The sequence below is a fragment of the Epinephelus moara genome, chromosome 21 (genome assembly GCF_006386435.1).
Source record: "Epinephelus moara isolate mb chromosome 21, YSFRI_EMoa_1.0, whole genome shotgun sequence".
Taxonomy (NCBI): domain Eukaryota; kingdom Metazoa; phylum Chordata; class Actinopteri; order Perciformes; family Serranidae; genus Epinephelus; species Epinephelus moara.
Window position 1 is genome coordinate 26,650,288 of NC_065526.1, and position 18,986 is coordinate 26,669,273.

General features: G+C 38.2%; 1 protein-coding gene across 1 annotated transcript in view; it reads right to left on the reverse strand.

The window, feature by feature from the left end:
• st6galnac3 (ST6 (alpha-N-acetyl-neuraminyl-2,3-beta-galactosyl-1,3)-N-acetylgalactosaminide alpha-2,6-sialyltransferase 3) overlaps positions 1 to 13,831 on the reverse strand; it is a 99,919-nt gene extending 86,088 nt beyond the window's left edge. Inside the window, exon 1 of the mRNA XM_050032950.1 lies at positions 13,573 to 13,831. Coding sequence (XP_049888907.1) covers positions 13,573 to 13,677 — 105 coding nt within the window. The 5' untranslated portion in view covers positions 13,678 to 13,831. The remainder of the gene's footprint in view (positions 1 to 13,572) is intronic.
• Between the last annotated feature and the right edge of the window lie 5,155 nt (positions 13,832 to 18,986).

Genomic DNA, 18,986 nt, shown 5'->3' on the forward strand with positions numbered 1-18,986 from the left:
AATATAAAACAATTGCTTATTCCATCTTTTCGATGTGACAACACAAGATATTTAAAGATGTGACTTTGGGCTAAGAGGAGTTTAAATTGGGATTTTATTTTTTTTTTAATCTTTTTATAAAGTCTAATGTAGTGAAAGATTAATCATTTCATCAAGAAAACAACTGTTGGATGAATCAACAGTGAAAATAAACACTTTGTTCCAGCTCTAACAGTTGTTATATTGCACCACTAAAAGGTTTCTGTTTTCTTTCCACCTTCCAAACACTTCAATTCCCTCTCCTGCCATCGGGCAAACCAAGCACACATATCTCAGTGCTAACAGCTTGTTCACACTACGTCACACAGACCAAGCAGCAATTGGTCATCCCTTCATACATACACAATGTGAAGTCCATCCGGTATTTGTCATTTCCACACAGCAGCAAGTTGGCAAAACACCTCCTGGATCATGTTCAAAACCAGAATGCCACAGTTCTTCCAGGGAACCATCAGGGCCGAATGATGCCATCTGACCACCAACGATCTGCCGTCTTGGCCGCTCTGTCCCTCTCACAGATTGTACTCATGGCACTTGCTCATCTTTAACTACGAGTGGGAGTTCACAGCTGACTGGAGAGTGAAGTGTAAAGAGGCCAGTCTTAATCCTAAAATGGTGAGTGACCCTTTAATCCCTGAAGAACCCGCTGTCCAAGTAAATGTGTGTGTGTGTGTGTGTGTGTGTGTGTGTGTGTGTGTGTGCGCTGACGGATCAGACAGGTGTAGTTAAAAACAAACACTGTGGCCAACTGATTATCTGAAAATTATCCTTCCTAAGACCTCCAAGATAAACACTGATGCTAATGCAAGAGGCTGAAGAAGATTAAAGACTAACTCAAGCTCTTTGGACCCCCGAGAGAGTCAGAAGATACATTCGGAGCAGCTTGAGATGATTTATGAAAATCAGCTATCATTTTCTGAACTATGAAGCTAAAACACCTTTTAACCGTTAAAAAAAAAATCAGCGATGAAGACAACTGATAGATCAGTTTGTCAATGGACAAAGAAATCAACCCTGTCTCGTAGAAATTAAGGTTTTATATCACTAAATTATTTTCTCATTTAGGGAGTTTGACACCAGAGACCAGAGTTCACATGCAGAGTCCTGTATGTGATCAGGTTTAGGCAACAAATGAACTTAGATTAATGTTCGGGAAAGATCATGGTTTCAGTTACAGATTAATCTTGTGCTTCAAGTCACTGTGGATATTTTCTGTATTAAACCAAGACTGAATTTTCTGCAAGACTGGACTGGAAAACAACATCCCCTACATCATTAATAAAATGCACGAAACACTCGTTATTATGTTTCCTTCGAAATGTTTCTGCTGTTGCAGATTAACTGTATTAAAATGTCATTTCTTGGGTTCCTACTAGCTCACCTGGCGCCCCATGTACCAGAGCACTGTGGGCCGGGCTGTGGGTTGGGATCTTTGTGGCGTGTGTGTCAGAACTTTGTGTCATATTTGCTCAAACTGTCACTATATTCTGAAAGAAGTACATGAGACAGACAGTCTGTGAAAACACTGGCAACACTGATCAAATATGAATCAAGATTCTGTTACTACACTGTCTGTTTCTTGCCTCAAATGTTTTCAGAAACATATTTTAGTGTACTGTTTATCTGTAAAATGAGAAAATTTATGATCCGGCCGCCATGTTAGAAACATTTGAGCAACACACCAAACACCACCAACTGACCAGACCAACTTTCTCATTTTACAGCTAAACAGTACACTAAAATATGTTTCTGAAAGCATTTAAGGTAGGAAATGGACAATGCAGCAACAGAATCTTGATTCATATTTGATCAGGTTGACCGCAGTTCGCCAGCAGTGACTGACATGATTGACAGCTCTCTTGGAGACTCCTCAGTTCTGATTGGTTTGTTTGTTCACATGTGGTGATGCCATTAGAAGCAATTCACGGTAATATGCAGAAGAGTATGATTTTTTTTTTACAGACTCTCTCATTTGGTGTGTGGATATAGTGACAGTTTCAGCAAATATAAAAACAAGTTATGTTTATAAAAGTTACCAATTTTAGTATAAAAAAAAAAAGAAACCCCACACACCAACATTTGGTCCCACTGTTCACCTATATGTTTTTCACCAGAAACATCACGTGAAGGCTTTGGCTTGTTTTTGCAATTTAAAACTAAATTCCTAAGAATACCTTTATGATAGGTTGAGATTCTGCTCCATGAATTAGATTGTTTGCCCCTGAACTTCAAGGTGTCTACAGGTATAAACAAGCTAAATTGAAGACTTAAGACCTTTTTAATACCACTTTAAATGAAATTTAAGGCCAAACGTGCCATGGAAATACACATAAAAAGTGAAAATATACTCTTTCCAAGTACACACACTGATTTCAGTTCAAAATGAACATTAAAAATGACCCTGACAATATTTTCTGTGCTTACAGCTCTGCATGTGCGACTCAAGGGCCCAGATCCCTATTTTACCATGTTTGTAACACCTTTGACACACAGTCAATTTTTCATAATTTGCAAGGTCTGAGTTTAGTGATGCAGACTCATGGCCTGATCTAAGTGCAGTGAGGGAGCAAAAATGGGGCACTGCACACATACAGGCGTGTTGAAGTCTGGTTTCCCTCCTGTTAAAATGATGTTTCCTATAGCACCAACACCAAAAATTACATTGGTGGTGTGACAAAAGAACATTTAAGACCCATTCAGTCTAAATGTAAGACAATTTAATACCTCTTATTAGTAAATGTGTATTTAAAACATTTTAAGACTTTTTAAGGACCCGCAGCCACCTTGTGAAGGTAGTTGAAAGATCCCACAGGGTTGAGGAAGATCATTTGGGAGCAGCTTGAAATGATTTAGAAAAAATTGAAAACTACTGCTGATATAGAAATATATGTTATTTGTCTGATATCTTTGATTATACATATTTTCTCCTCAGTAAAGAAAATATACTGCAGACTCCAGCAGTTAATCAAGAATCAAAAAAGGAATAATGCACTTCACCATTTAGTACCGAAATTCACTAACAATATCAGTTTTTAACAGAAAACAAGGATGTCAAGAGCCAAATATCCCAAAATAGCTTTAGTAAAGGCTGGGACTTTGCTCTGGTCGATGAGGGCAAAGCAATCTCCTTTTTTTCTGCTGTATTAATTACAATCTGTTTGCACTTTCTCCTGATGTCTGGACGAACAATGGCAGATTAATAACTGTACTTAATTCTTTACTTCATGAATATTGGCTCTGTCCTCTTGTTTTAGAGTAATTAAAGTATAAAACTTTCAAACTTGGCATTACAGCTTTGGAAAGCTCCTTCGTGATTGCATGTACAGTAATAATAGAGGTTATGGCCCAGAGGTTCTCTGTGAGTGACATGTAATTTTATGCTGCTGACCGTGACTGCAATTACAGAGTGGAACTTAATTTGCAGGCTGCCATATCAGCTCTTTCATTAAACTCTGGGTGTCTTTTCTTTGTATTTTGGGATAAGACACTAAAAAGAAAAAACAGCTGAGAAAATGACCAGCGCTGGCAGCAGTGTTCAGGCACCTCAAACTGGCAGGATGACACATGATTAAACCACCCAGGATTAGAGACTACCTGACCAACATGACCAATGACCCGTAGTGAGATCAAGTAAGCCTTAAGTCCTCCCAGATGTTGATAAGATTTCCTGTATGAGCGAAGGGTCTGCTGGCCCAGTTACTACGACTATGGCCGCTGGATTAATGCCAGATCTGGAGCGAGGTTATCACCCTTGGTTACCACTGTGAATAAGCTAACCCTCGCACTAGCTTCCTCCGCAACAGTCTGTGTGTGCGTATGTGTTTGCACAACAGATGTAGGTTACATTACCATGATAAAGAAGCCACACGCTTAAATGGTACCCTGTTGGCTCAAAAGAGGTTTTAGAGAATGGACAGCAACAGTGAAGCTGCAGGACAAAGACTTTCTTTTAGGTCATTCAGTCAGGAGGAAGGTTCACTTAAAGTTAAGATGAAATTTGAACTTTGAAATATAAATTATAATGATACAACAGAGATTGGGCATAGTTTTCTATTTTTTAAAAAATTATGAATACTTTTTTTTTGGTTTGTTTGTTTTTGACATATTTGTGGAAAATTATTTGACTGTTTTAATAGACTGTGAAGACATTTCCCTTATTACAACTTGGAAGTGTTCATATTACGCCCACTGTTAACTCTGTAGTCGCATAATTTAAAGATCTTAAATTAACTAATATTGCAGTGTATTTGGAACAAGATGCAAACAATCTGTGTAGAGCTCCTTTTAGATTACCTGATTTAATTGTATTGGTGTTAATTTTTCTTTTAATGCATCCGCCAGCATTGGAGGCTTTGCAACCAATTTCCACTTTGTCGACATTTAATTCTATTCACCAAATTGAAGATATTCTCGTTGTCAGAAATTGCCATTACCTCTAACTCTCAGGAATGACATTAACGTTTTTTCCAACTCAATTGCTTTTTAATACGGTCTTAACAACATGGTGTGAACACAACATAGGCTTCAGGCCCCTGGCTGTGCATTTGTCTTGGTAAAAGTCAGAGCCTTGTGTAGCCTACGAATGTTTTACTTAATGATGTTACCTGTTAACAACTCATCAGTCTACCAAAGTACTATATGATATTACTATTTGATATTAAACTTTTAAAAAAAAAATTTCATTTACATTATATTTTTTTCCTATATTCTAAGTTTTGCATGAGTTAATGTCTTAGATTCTTAATTTTACTTGCATTTTTTTATACATATTTGTATGTATGTTGTGCATATGACAAAGAAAGAACTTAAACTTCAATTGTTTTTGCTGAAGATGTTTTCCCCCCTTTTCCAACAAGACCTTGTTGGTTATACGTTGTGATTTAAGATATCTGCTGTTTTACAACATCTTACATTTGTGAGGACCCATCGTACCCTAGCTTCGACTCATTAAGTGAAAGCTACTTAACTTTGTTTGCTAATGTTAGCACTGATTCCCAGACTCTCTCTATGACTTTAATAGAAGGATGAGCATCTGAATTTTTAACAGTATTAAAAGTCATACTGTCGGGATGTCTAAATACCCTCGTATAGGCCTACCTAATACCATGTTTAATGTTAAATGTTAATTTTAACTCATGTTACTTCGAAAGACACTGAGTCACCTGCAGCTTTCATACATTCAGCACTGGGTATATCGTCCTGCTTTTTATAAAGGAGGGGATCTTGCTAGCATTAGCTGTCTATATTTCACGGGTTCATTTGTGGTGATGGCAATTCAACAGACTGTCAAAACAAACAGCAACGTGTCATCCTCTTCCCCTGTGACTCAAATCAGGTGCCAAAGTAACATAACATACAGAAAGCTCAAATCATAAATTGGACTAAGAAAGAGCTTGCAGCTTTAGCCCGACTGATACAGGATTTCTGAAGCCAATACTTACTATTAGTGTTTTTTATAAAACACAATAATGATATATCAGCTGATAGTAATTTTTTGACCAAAAAAATGTTACTTTTAAACACAGACCCCCAGATTGTTTTTATTATAACAAGAAACATACTAAGTATTTTCAGAGTAAAAATAAACTTGTCTCTGCTAGCCAAACTATGTAATGGAGACACTAATTTAAAACTGCAATAATCATGTTTAAAGCCAGAAATAATTCACTTCCGGGCAACATTCAAAAAACTGTTTTGTGACAGGGAGGGGGGCTTATAATTCAAGAGAATTTCATTTTAAAAAACAATGTTCATACAACTAAGACGAGTCTGTGTATTTCAGTGTATGGGAGGGACTCGTGGAATGGGCTGATGAGTTGAAACAAAGCACAAATCTAAATCAATTTTAAAAACTATACAAAAGGTATTTTTGGCAGATACACAGATGAGAAAAGGTTGTGCTAGGGGAGTGCATATTTATTTTGTAACACTGGGAGGTACTTGGACTGTAAATAAAATGGGTTTATTACTTATTTATTTTATTGGGTAGTAAATAGACAGGGGATCATTGTATATTAGTTGTAAATTAAGCCTATCCCAGCTGACATTGGGCGAGAGGCGGGGTACACCCTGGACAGGTTGCCAGACTATCACAGGGCTGACACATAGAGACAGACAAGTATTCTCGCTCACTTTCACACCTACGGCCAATTTAGAGTCACCAATTAATCTAACCTGCATGTCTTTGGACCATAGCTGTCAAGTCTCCCGTTTTGGCCGGGAAACTACCGTATTTTACCCCTCTTTCCCGCCGTCCTCCCGTATTAGTATTTTCCCATAAATCTCCCGTATTATAATATAATTTAAAAAAAAAAAAAAAAAAAAAAATCCTCTGCCTCTCCAAACTGAACTCTGTCACTAGCCTCGCGAGAACTGCCACCTGCAGTAGCTTGGGTGGCAGCTGTCGTGAGGTTAGTGTCGACAGCGGGTCTGTCATGTAAAATCAACCACTCTGGCCCAGCCCACAAATACACTCCTTCCAAAAAAGTGTTAAAGGATGCAAAGTCTGCAACAAATCTGTATAAGTCATTAGTGAATGCCAGAGAGCCACATGAGTGAACATGAGAAATTAAAAGAAAATGTATAACGAAAATAAAATGTAAATGTTTAACTTAAAGACAGGCAATGTGAAATGAACAGTAAATATGTAATTTGTTGACTTGTATATAAACTGAAAATATGTAAAATAAATAAATAAATGTGCTTCATATACCCTTTTGTGTTTTCCTTTAGGCTGTATTATAACGTAGGAATGTTCACAGCATTTCAATGTCAACAAAGGTAGGCCTATCAGATTCTGATCACCTAATTGTAGTTAGTAAGTGGTTGACAAGTGGTTATTTTAGATTTCCTGTACACCTGTCTTAAAATGTAAGGGATACTGGAGCTTGGTTGGGGTGGTGGGACGGCTCGCAGAGGGCGCTGGAAAATTTCCCTTATTTTCAAATCCAAAACTTGACAGGTATGCTTTGGACTGTGGGAGGAAGCTGGAGTACCCAGAGAAAACCCACGCTGACACGGGGAGAACTTAAAAACTCCACACAGAAGTTTGGGTTTGAACTCCTTAAGCCAGGAACACTCTTACTGTGAGGTGACAATACTAACCACTGCACCACTGTGCTGCCACCGTACTTTGAGTTCTTATTTCTGTAAATTACGATTAAGAACAATATTTTTTTTTTAGCAAATATTAATCTTGATTTCAGTTTGAGTGTAAGTATTAATACTGGAGTGCTGTAGTTACATTTCATTTCCAAATTTCATATAAAACTTGGAGTTCTGGTTTTGGATGCCTGTTGGATGGATTTCCTTTCTCTGTTGATTAATATTGAACATATTTATGAGTAAAACTAAACTTCTGCTACAAAACCACTTTAAAAAAGCAGTATCATTATTGTATGAATGAATATATATTCGCAATTGATTTGTATGAACCGTCGGATTAAAAATGAATCAGGTTATACCTTCAGGACCCGTGCAGCCAGATTGCAAACTTTAAAACAATGGAAAATCTCTTGTAAACTTCACACTAAAGAACAAAAACAGATAAAAGAGGAGAATGGCACAAAGGGAAATCAGAGCACGGATTTGATAACACTTTGAATATAAAACGGAACCTCATTCAACATCCTGCCGGTGCCCTGTGCTTTCTCTAAAACTGTGGCGGGGCACTTTTTATCAGCCTGCCTTCTGCTGTAACACAATCACATGGGACAAGGGGGACTCAGAGAAGTGCTATTCATCCCTGAAACTCTTAAGAACTGGGACACTCTCTGCATTCCCTGTGGCTGTTACAACACCTCTCGACACACTCAAACAACTGTGTGTTTGTGAGTGCATGCATTAATTAATTTGAAATCTTCTTTGTGTGCTTTCTGCTTGCGTTGTACCCACATGAACTTGTCACAAAAACTTGCTTTGCTGGCCTTGTTCTGCCACATGTAGTTAGGACTAACAGCAGCATCATCATCTTTCCATGAGACGTGATGGAGAGCTCATCCTGAACTGTTTTGATGGAGGACAACGGCCGCAGCCTTTCCCAGCTCCAGCACAGTTATTCACGGATGAACTCACTCCAATTAAAACACAAGCTAACAAAGAGGGCACCCTGCACGGCAGAGCTCTCTCTGCAGGCCTCGCTAACCAATTATAAACATGAACTAAGTAGCAGACTGCAAGTCAAACAACTCTCAGTGTCATGAACCACACCGGAGCAGGCCAGGTTAAGAAATGCATCGTCTCATGCACCTGAGCACAGTGGTGGAAAGTTAGTACTCTTCTCAAAGGTATCACAAGCTAAATGATTAATGGGACAGGAACATAGACTGTATGAAAAAATGTATGCAGCTATCATAACGTTACACATTGGTTTTGCAGCCTCTACTTTGGCATTTTCACCATTTTGTTTTTTTGGAGCCGGAAGTCAATATATTTGGATGAGAGAGTGGAGCTGTGGATGAGTGAAGGGCGGATCTGACTGAGGGCCCGAGGTGATGCCTCGCAGACAGCCTGTCAGCCCTTAATTATGTGCAACTTAAAGCCTTAATTAAACTTTCAATGGGTTGAGTTATATAAAAATAAACCCCTGTACAGTTGTCATGCATGTTGAAATTAGCTATAGAGTCCAAAACTGTTTTTGTAGTAGGCTGTAAACATGTTTATTTCTGCTGTCAAGTTGAGCATTTTGACATGGGTGTCTACTGGGATTGACTGGCTTCTGGAGCCGGCCTCAAGTGGCCATTTGAGGAACTACCATTTTTGGCACTTTGGTGTAGGCTTCATTTTCCTGCCTGGGAAGTTGCAGGTTGGATGCTAAACTTTGTGGGGGTTTTTTTTTTCTTTTTCTTTGTTCAACAAGTACTCAATTTATTCAATCTGAAAAGATTAGAAAATAAAATTACTCTTGGGTGGAAGTTATTAAAACTTACAAACAACTGCAACCTTTGACAAAGTTCACAAATGGACGCTGTATAATTTTAAAGGCACAAGCCACTATTTATAATGAGGACCCCTTAATTAATTTAAACTGCGACATGTGACTAAGATTGTACTGAATGCACATTTTATAGTTGACAAATAAACTTATCAAAGCTCTCTGAGGCTCCACAAAGTACCTCAAACCTCCTGTTCCTTAATGGAAAGCACATATGCCAATACTGAAATATCAACAACACCTAATATCAGCTAATATATTGGCCGAGACAATTTATTAGTCTAGACTCTAATTTATTGATTTATTCCTTTAGTTGCTACTATGTTTTTTTATTTCATATTAATTTTAGAAAGTGCTTATTTGCTATAAGTGCATTTCCATCCACCTCTTTTTATGCACATTTTACACTGCCTAAAAATGTCAGTGGATATGCTTCTTTCTTTAAAAACTAAATATCAAAATATTGCAAAAAATAGTTTTTGCGCTTTGCTGAGGTACAAACGATGGTGTTTAGATAATAAAAACAGAGCTTGACAAAGTGCAATGGAAAAAGACAGGGAATAAATGGGAACATACATAACTATTAGATTTAAACATCACTTATACTTCCACTGAACAGATGAAAAATAGTGGCAGATGAAAGCATCAGATCTGAGGAGCGATAAGGACACCATAACATTCCTCAAATTAATACACAAAAAGCATAAATGCCATATTGTCATCACATTTTCCACATTGTTTTTGTTTGTTTTAGGCAGTAGATGCATTAGCTTATCTATCCAACCATCCATCAACACTTTATCTATCCTGCCTCTACACTGTTTATTGCTAAGAATCACTGAGGGCAGCAGAAAAGCATGGAAACACCATGAACAGCAATCTTCTGTTTGTATCATAAACATACAACAATAACATGGCAGCAGAGTGTTGCTTCACTGCTCAGAAACTGCTGCGTATACACTTGCATATGTGTGATATAGTACAAGCAACAAGTTGGCTGCACAAATCGCGAAGTTAACTCTATGGTGACGCAAGATTAAAGTGTGTTACAAGACATTTCCATTTAAGTCTGACTATCTTAACCTTATTTTTGTATCTAATAGGCTTGAAATTGAACACCAGCTTTCTTGTTTCTTCTAACACTAGCTTCAGCTCATTTATTTCTGTCCACTCCTACTTTACATTCCCTTCGATCACTCTGCAATTTGTACCATATAATTACACGTTCCTTTCTGAAATGTTTTTGAAATATAATATTACAGTGTCAAATCTAGTGTGAAATTATCTCCTGTCTCAGATAACAAAAACAGCATGAGCGAGTTTGTGGAGTGACATGTTGTTGACAGAGACTCTCATTTCTTCCTGTGGGTGTTGCAGGATTGACAGGAACCAAAGTGCTTTTAAATGAATGAAAACTCAACTTCGGAAAATGAAAATAAAGATAAATCATTAAGTTTGACAGAAACCAAACACAGACTGTGTGTTAACTGTCTAAGAAATATAAACACGTGGATTTTTCTGATGGGAGAGAAATGATGCTGATGATCTTCAGCTACACTAACTGATGAATGATTGAGGAGTAAATGACCTTTTCACTGTATTAAAACCTTCATTAGCACCACAGCAAACTGAGATCAATATCATTGAGTGTCACTGTGCGATGAATGAGGGAATGGGCAATAATTCAATATTAGCAATTAAGTCTCACACTGTGATTATATAATCTTATTATGCTACGCTAGCAATTTTGTTTGGCCAAATGTTTGATTCCAACAGGCTTAAGTGCTGTTTTACACATAAAAAGAGTTTGTTAATCCACAACTGGAGCACAGCCCATCACTTCAGACGTTTGTTTGTGTGATATTGTGTGTGTTTGGCATTTCATAATATATTTTGATACCTGAGCCAACACAAAACCTGAGTTTTACTACCAATTAAAGCAGGAGCAGTTAGTCCACAATCGATAAGATGATCAGTAGAAATTATTTGTGACTATTTTCCCATTCCCCAGTTCAAGCTTCTTATTTTTAAGGTTTTGCTACTTTTCTTTGTCTTGACAGATAATAAACTAAATATCTCTAGAATGGGCTTTTGGAACCCATGATAGGCACTTTTTACTATTAACTTACTTACATTTCAAAGACCAAACAATCAACCAAATATTGATAATATGATTGGCAGATTAATCACTGATGAAAAGAATTAGTTGCAGCCACTGTGCTAATGCCAAACATGTACTTTTTCAATGTCTCACATTGAAGAATTTACCACCAAACCACTTTTATAAATAAATTAATCAAGATAGTCCTTTATCAGCACAATAGGCAGCTCAGTGTTTTATTCTGCTGAAACTCAAAGGAGCCCTACAAGAACTCTGCCTGAATAAAAAAGCAAAATTACCACATAAATAAGCAAATATCTAAAGGTCTAATTCTTGACATGTTTTGATACTTGGTGCTACGGATGCATTTTTGGCAATAACAAAAAAGTATTTGAGTTTGATACCCGATGTTCACTGTGATATACATATGGCAATATCAGAAAACATCCTTACCAGGATCGTGTACTGTTATCAGAAACGTGTGGAAGAAAGTACAGTGTAAAACAAAGTGTTTTAGGGTGTCTTCACATTCAGTCCTTTTTAAATGAACTGAACTCAGTCCTCTTAAAGTGGACCAAAAAGTAGACCAGTGGAAAGGGGACTCAGTTCTTTTTGTGTTCATTGTCAGTTCATTTCAAAAAGGACTCAGTAGTCTTTCTGGTCAACTTCAGCTCTGATGGGGCCTCAGTCCTCTTTCTGTTCACACTATAGCCTAGATATAGTTTTGTTTTTACTTTGTCGTGGCACTGCAGTGGGGTTATGAAGCCCCTCACTTTCTGATGAACTTAAAATTAGTGGAAACCCTTTGCGTTTCTGTGCTGTAGACGTCGGCTTGAACTCTGGGAAACTGTGATAGATGCATTACACTATTTATATATGACATTTAACAAACAATTAATTGAGAAAACAANGTGCTGTAGACTGTTGCCATTTGATGTATTCTACACTCCACATCTGGAGACGTGCAGTATCTTCTGTGGACCAAACTACTCCCCGTCCTGCGTCCTTGCAAGCGTTACAGGCTGACGTGGTTTCGTCTGTTTTTTTCAAGCGTCCCCATGCAATAGCATGTGATCTAAAGGGCTAAATACAATGGCAAAGAGCAAAGTGAACCTGGAGAGCTTTGTGTTCACAAGGCACAGGTTAACTTCACCACACCGCTCGGTTTGCTTCAGAGGGGTCTGAGTTTTCTTGGAGTGTTCACATATGCACAAAAAATGCTGGAAAAGGACCAAGCGTGAAAACACCCTTACACTCAAATGAGATGTAAAGTCAAATTTGCTATGCAAACTATTTTAGCATGTTTATGCTCATCACATGCTTTGGTAAGTTTTGGTAATCGATTAAACCTCTGAGTCATTTTTCAATCAGGCATATCAAACATTTCAACTTCTTACATGTGAAGATTTGCTTTCATATCACTGTAAACTGAATACTTCTGAGGTCTTTTGGACTGTTGCTTGGATAAAACAAGTGAGTTGAAGACGTCGGCTTGAACTCTGGGAAACTGTGATAGATGCATTACACTATTTATATATGACATTTAACAAACAATTAATTGAGAAAACAAGAAATGAACTACTTTATCGATTTGTCAATAAACAACAACAACAACAACAACAACAACAACAACAAAGAAAGAATTGTCAACCATTGATTCATTGTTTAAGTCACTTATGAAGACAAGGTGTCAGTCATTCAATGTTTCCAGAAGTTTTAAAAATGAGGACAACTAAATATCTGTGCATTTTAGACTGTAGACATAAACTATGTGAAGATGTCACCTTAAACTCTATATGAAACTATGAGGGACATTTTCCACTATTTTCTGACATTTTATAGAGAGAAATTAATCAGCAGATTAGGTCAAATTGATAAAGAAGATTTTTAGAAGTGTGCGCCTGGTGTCATATATGACCAACAACAGCTTCAGCTCTCACAGTGTTGCTGATATCCACATTTGTAAATTACAAACAGGCCTATTAACTGAGTTGAACTGAAATTTAAAGGCTGAAACAAACATGAAGAGATTCAGAGTCACAGGTGAACTTTTTCCTAACTTTGCTCTCATCTGTTGAGGAAGCTGTGAGTGTTTTAAACTCCTGACATCATGTGAACACCTGAACATGTCATGAGGCATGTTGTGAACACAGCTGGCTGCATGGCCTTCATCTGACCGCTTTTTCCACGACTGATGACACGCAAACGTGGACTCAGTTCAAAAAACAAACACGAGGGCCTGGTTTTCCTTCATGTGCATGAGCCCAAATCACAAATTCAGGGTCCCCCTCCAAAAAACCAGGCGAGCAGACAGAAAGCAGAGGAGGGTTAATCACCTCCACGGAGCATCACCACCACCAGCACCGGCTCACATTTCAGCTCACATCTGCTAAAACGCACTAAAACGTAAAGCCAACGACGTCAGGAGCTGCTTATGTGTTTTTTCCACCCTTTCCCCCTTTTTGGCTGTAATGTATGTGAGAGAGAAACCCCCTCTTACCTTCCACATCCAGGCCATTCTTATTTCTACGCAGACAATGGTGGACCGCTTGTTTTCGTCAGCCCCAACACGCAGTACACCGCGTCCGTCTCCAAACACATTCATTCACGTATGCATCACGAGAGGACACGCAGATGCGATGCGGTTATATGCGGGGATCGGCTCCATAAATACTGGAGTGTACCGTTATTCGTCTCCTCTCTCGGGTTTTTTTTCCCCCATGGAGCTTGCCTGGACCTGGACCGACGCTGCGCTGCTACTGGCCGGCGCAGACGCAGAGCCCCGCCCCCGCCTGCGCCACGTGACAGCCGCTGATTTCCTGACTTCTGCTTCTACAGCATGCCAGTGTGAAGACAGGCTGCAGCCTCTCTATCAGTGGCTGCTTATCACCTTTATTTTATCCAAATGAACCCCAAAAATGGGTTTTATAATGTGTGAAACACACAAGACAAAATATTAACTTGTGGGAACATTTTTTGCTGTATATCAAGTTTTTTAATCAATTTCAAAGATCAAAAAAAGATTAATAACACCAAGGGACCCACCGATTGTTCACTTGGGACTGCTACCTGAGGACATCATTCATAAGAGGGACATTTAATCGTTCTAGTATGGACGAAGTCCACTACCAGAAGCTGGCTGAAACACGTCCAGGACAGTGAATGGAAATTGTAGAGAAACTATATTCTATGGAAAAACTGACCTTTCACCTAAGGACTAATGAAGGGGTGTTAAACATACAGCCTGGGGGCCAAAACCAGCCTGCCAAAAGGTCCAATCTGGCCCACTAGGTTGACGTTGCACACCTTATGTTGATGCACATGTGAAGGCTAAGAGGTTTCAGCAGCAATTTAAACAGTGAGTAGATACGAACAAAACTTAAGATTGTAAATGGTTTGTAAGGCAGGGGATGACTTAACCTGCTTCTTCAGGAGCTTCCACTTTAATTGAAAATCATGAAAAAATGCAGATGTAATGAAAGTTAGTAGATACACATGCACAATGCTGGGGTAAATGGACAGACTATAAGAGAAAAGATGTGTTGTGTTAGTCAGCTGGTCTGAAGACAACGTATCAAAAGTTGTAAAATGAAAGCAGTGGCACCCCCTTTTTCTTTTTTTTTTGGTGTGTTTTGTTAATTGAAAAACTAATAAATATGAAGTGTAAAAAAAAAAAAAAAAAACGACGAACAACACAATGTAAGAAAAGTATGTAAACACTTGATTAACATCCTCCTGGATCCTGTCTTCATAAAGTAGCCTACTGTCCAAAAGTCAGATGGTTGAGAGGAGTACTCTACACTTTTAAATGGTGTTTGATGCTTTTATTGTGAGAGCCACTTAAGCACATATTTATATTTGTTTAAAGTGTATGAGTTGATCTGACATATCATATAGGTTCTGATATTATTAAAGTTTACACAACAGTTTCTGTATATTTTGAATAAGGTATAGCAGTGGACTACACTAAGGTTATGTTTATATTTACTTTATTTCTGTGGTAGAATACAGGCACAATTATTTTTGCCAGGTGTGGTGCCATGAGGCAGTTTGGTGCACAAGAAAAAAGCAAAGTGTGGACACTGTTATGCGTAAATGACGACATGAAGGTTGTGTTTGGTTTTGGATCATAATACATTTTTGACCGTGTTATCGGTGTTTAAGTATAATAACACGTAATACCTGAGAATACATAGGAATAGGGCGTCAAGTCGAGTCGAGTCGAGTGGACCGTGCAAGATGTAATTTTGGAAGGACTTGGCCTGATGTTTTGTTTCTTTTTTTCAATAAACCTTGTTCAACTTTTTCCCTGCCTCATGTGAATACTGTGGATCTCCAGAAAAGGAAAACACAAGTCAAAACAGAGACACCTCACAAACTAAGTGGCCTAGGGACTTCTGTATGTTGAAACGGTCATGACAGTTATTTTGTAAAAAGGGTTTGCTATAACGTCATGTTTTGTGTATGGACAACAAAAATGTGTTTAATGATTCAACTAGACTGACAACTGACAGAGGAGAAAGACACAAAGATCCCTTTAAGCTACACTTAAATAAGAATAGAGGAAATCATCAGCCATTAGTTCAAAAACTGGAAGCTTAGCAAGGCAGGGATCACAATATACAGGGACACACATCCAATCTCAAATTTAAAAATGTAGCCTCAATACAGTATACTGATAGAAAATCTAAATAAAACTATTTTCTATACTACATTAGGTAACCACACACCACAAATAATCATAAGAAAATGTAATTATAATCATGAATAAACCTGAAAAATTCCCATTATCATAACTACTGGCTCAAGTGTATTACGATGTATTGCAGTTCTGCATGTGGTTTGTCCAAGTAGAGTTTCTGTACCCCAGCAGTAGCTGTTGTTCGACTGCTGTGGGCAGGTACCATTAATGTCAAACACTGTACTGTCTCTCTATTTAATTACTTTCAAATGTATTAAAAAATGGAAAACTGGGGTCGCCCAGTAGCCCAGTGTGGAGAGCAGGCACCCATGTACAAGGGCAGTGTCCTTGCCACAGCAGAGACGGGCTCAATTTCAGCATGTGGCCCTTTGCTGTATGTCGTCCCCCTTCTCCACCCTTCACACCCCAAACTGTCCCGTCATTAAAATTAAAAAGCCCCAAAAAAGTCATCTTTAAAAATGGAAAAATAAAAAATTATTCGAGTGTTGCAGAGACTAAATTTAGGATCTGTTACCATCAGCTGTTTATGGGAAACTTATTACTGTCACACCATACTAATAATAACACATCACTTCAGTGCATGAGAAGGCAATGTTAATACATCATGTTGCACTGGAACTGGGACTGTGAAAATAAATAAGCTTGCTAAAAGGTGTCAGTAATTGCTTGGAGTGGAAACAAACGATTTTGGTGTAAACAGGCCGATTTGTGAGCGCTATTCAATTAACTATCACTAATGTTAGCTATCATGGCAAAGTTACCTGACTTAAATTAGCCACACATTCTCCTAGCCACCAGGGGGTGCAGGCCTCCCTGCAGATTTGGTCCCCCCTCCCCATTGACTCCATGGCTATGGCCTTGGAGCTTTGTAATGTGTGCTGATTTACAAAGGTTTCTGTCTAGGTGTCAAGTGCACAATAATAGAAACAAAGGGTTAGTCTCAGGTTAGCACTACTGGAACTGAGTCGGGGAATATCAGCTGAACATAACACGGACTGACAAGTCACAGTTTAAACCTCTTCAGTCTAACCACTGAGCTGACTGCAGAGGGCCCAATAAAAAAACAGCTCCCAAATATATTTACAGCACAATTGCACTGTTGTGGTTCAATAATGATCAAGGGTCACTTACACTTCTCTGGACGGGAAAACATGATCAAAATCCAAGTTTCAACAGTATTCTCCCCTGTCATGCAACAATGTGAGGACTTTGACTAAATGGAAGCTTTAATCATTTCATTCTTCTTCTTTTGGGTCCAAAACTATTTCGAATGTAAAGCATTAAGAATTATACTGTTTTTATCTCTTTAAAAATAGCCATTATTGAAGGAAAGAAGAAAACCATCAAAATATTGGGTGATTACAAACGTTTGAACAGTAGAGAATTTGTTTACAATGTATCTATAATTCTGTCATCCTTATTGTCTATACTGTCATTTTATTATGTTGGTCTATTCTGTGCACAAGGCATCTCATTGCACATCTGCCTGTCCATGAAGAGGGATCCCGCCTTTGTTGTAGTGATGGGTGAAAATGAATGAACAAATCTTTCTGAATGACTCTTTTTAATGTCCAGTATGGACCGGGTCTGCCTGCTGAATGTCTGAGTGCCCATGAATTCCCAAGTTTTCCCACTCACTATTGTTGAAGGGTACTGCAAAAACTGCCCGCTACAGTGAGTGAACAAGAAGTGATTGAACTGGACTCAAGCCAGAACCTTCGCCAACCACAGCCAATGGTGCATTCACATGCTCCTTGGATGGTTGTTCATCCGACTTTGGTGTGTTAATGAGCTTTAAGTTGTAATGTGGAAACAACATGGATGCTACAAATAAGATGTGTTGTATTTAATTGCTCAGTGTGTTTAAACAACACACTGATAATGAAGAGCAAATTAAACAGATCAGGTGAGCCATGAAATATGATCGGGAACTCATTTTTCAGATTATTCCGACACCACATGAATGCAGAACAAGGCTGCATATATAACTGGGATGTCAGCTTGCCCCTCAAAGAACCACAGATCCTTGGTCAGTGACCTTTCTGTAACATCATATTGAGCTTACATAATCTACGCGCATATAAGTTGGATGTTGAATCAATGCGTTTAAGGGGAATGTTTTATTTTCATGAAACTTATACATAATGACTGGGTAATGCATCAAAGAGAAGTTTTGTGGGGCGGGCAGCACTAGCTGTCAAACATGCATGTACTATAACAGAGCATCATGCAGAGACGGACACCATGTTTTGCAAAAAGTAGCAAAACTCAAAAGGTCTGATACGTTTACATGTATCGATGCTGTAAAATGAATTGGTCCAACCATCCCTTCTCTGTTACTCTTCCTGAGGTTTCATACATTTTTCCCTGTTAAAAGGGTTTCCTGGTCATGCACCGCCCTCAGCGACTATTGGAGACAGATATTTGATGTATTTTCCAAAATCTGTGGTCATACTATAGCACCTGACTATCACACAGCCATCTTTGGCGTACCACCCCCAGGCTGCAAAGTCTCAAATTTACAAGCAAATGCTTTGGCATTTGCTTCCCTGCTTGCACGCAGACTCATACTTTTTAATTGGAAATTAAATTTAACCTTTGTCATTTCTGCAGTGGTTGAGGGATGTACTATCCTTTCTACCTTTGGAGAAACTGAGATACAAGATATGTAAAGCCTGCAAAAACTTCAGCCTGACCTGGAGTCCCTTAATAGAATTTGTAGAAGGTTTTCCCTTTCAATGATACACCTTAACACTAGTTGTATTGGATAGTTACAACTACTTTATAACATGCTCAAAACATCAATTCACCCAACATATGATGAGAAGTTCTTTTTGTGTCTATGTTTGTAAGTTGTATGTTTGTTAATGAATAACTGCAAAATAAAGTTGTTGTTTTTAAAAAAAAGTTGTTTTTTCATTATCCAAATTGAGGGTCCATGGACACAGGTTGTTGTACGCAGCACAGATTGTAAAGCCCCTCGAAGCCAATTTGTTATTTGTGATACTGGTCTTTATAAATGAAAGTGACTTGACAACATGTTACAGTAAATGAATGGGATATTGGTGCAGCAAGTTATTTCTAGGTACGATATCCATATGTTCCTACAATTTACTGTTGGAACAAGATCAGTGTTCCAAATAACAGTGCTTTTTATCCTGTGAGAACAAGATATGTTTGTATAAACAAGCTATTAATAAACAGATCGCGAG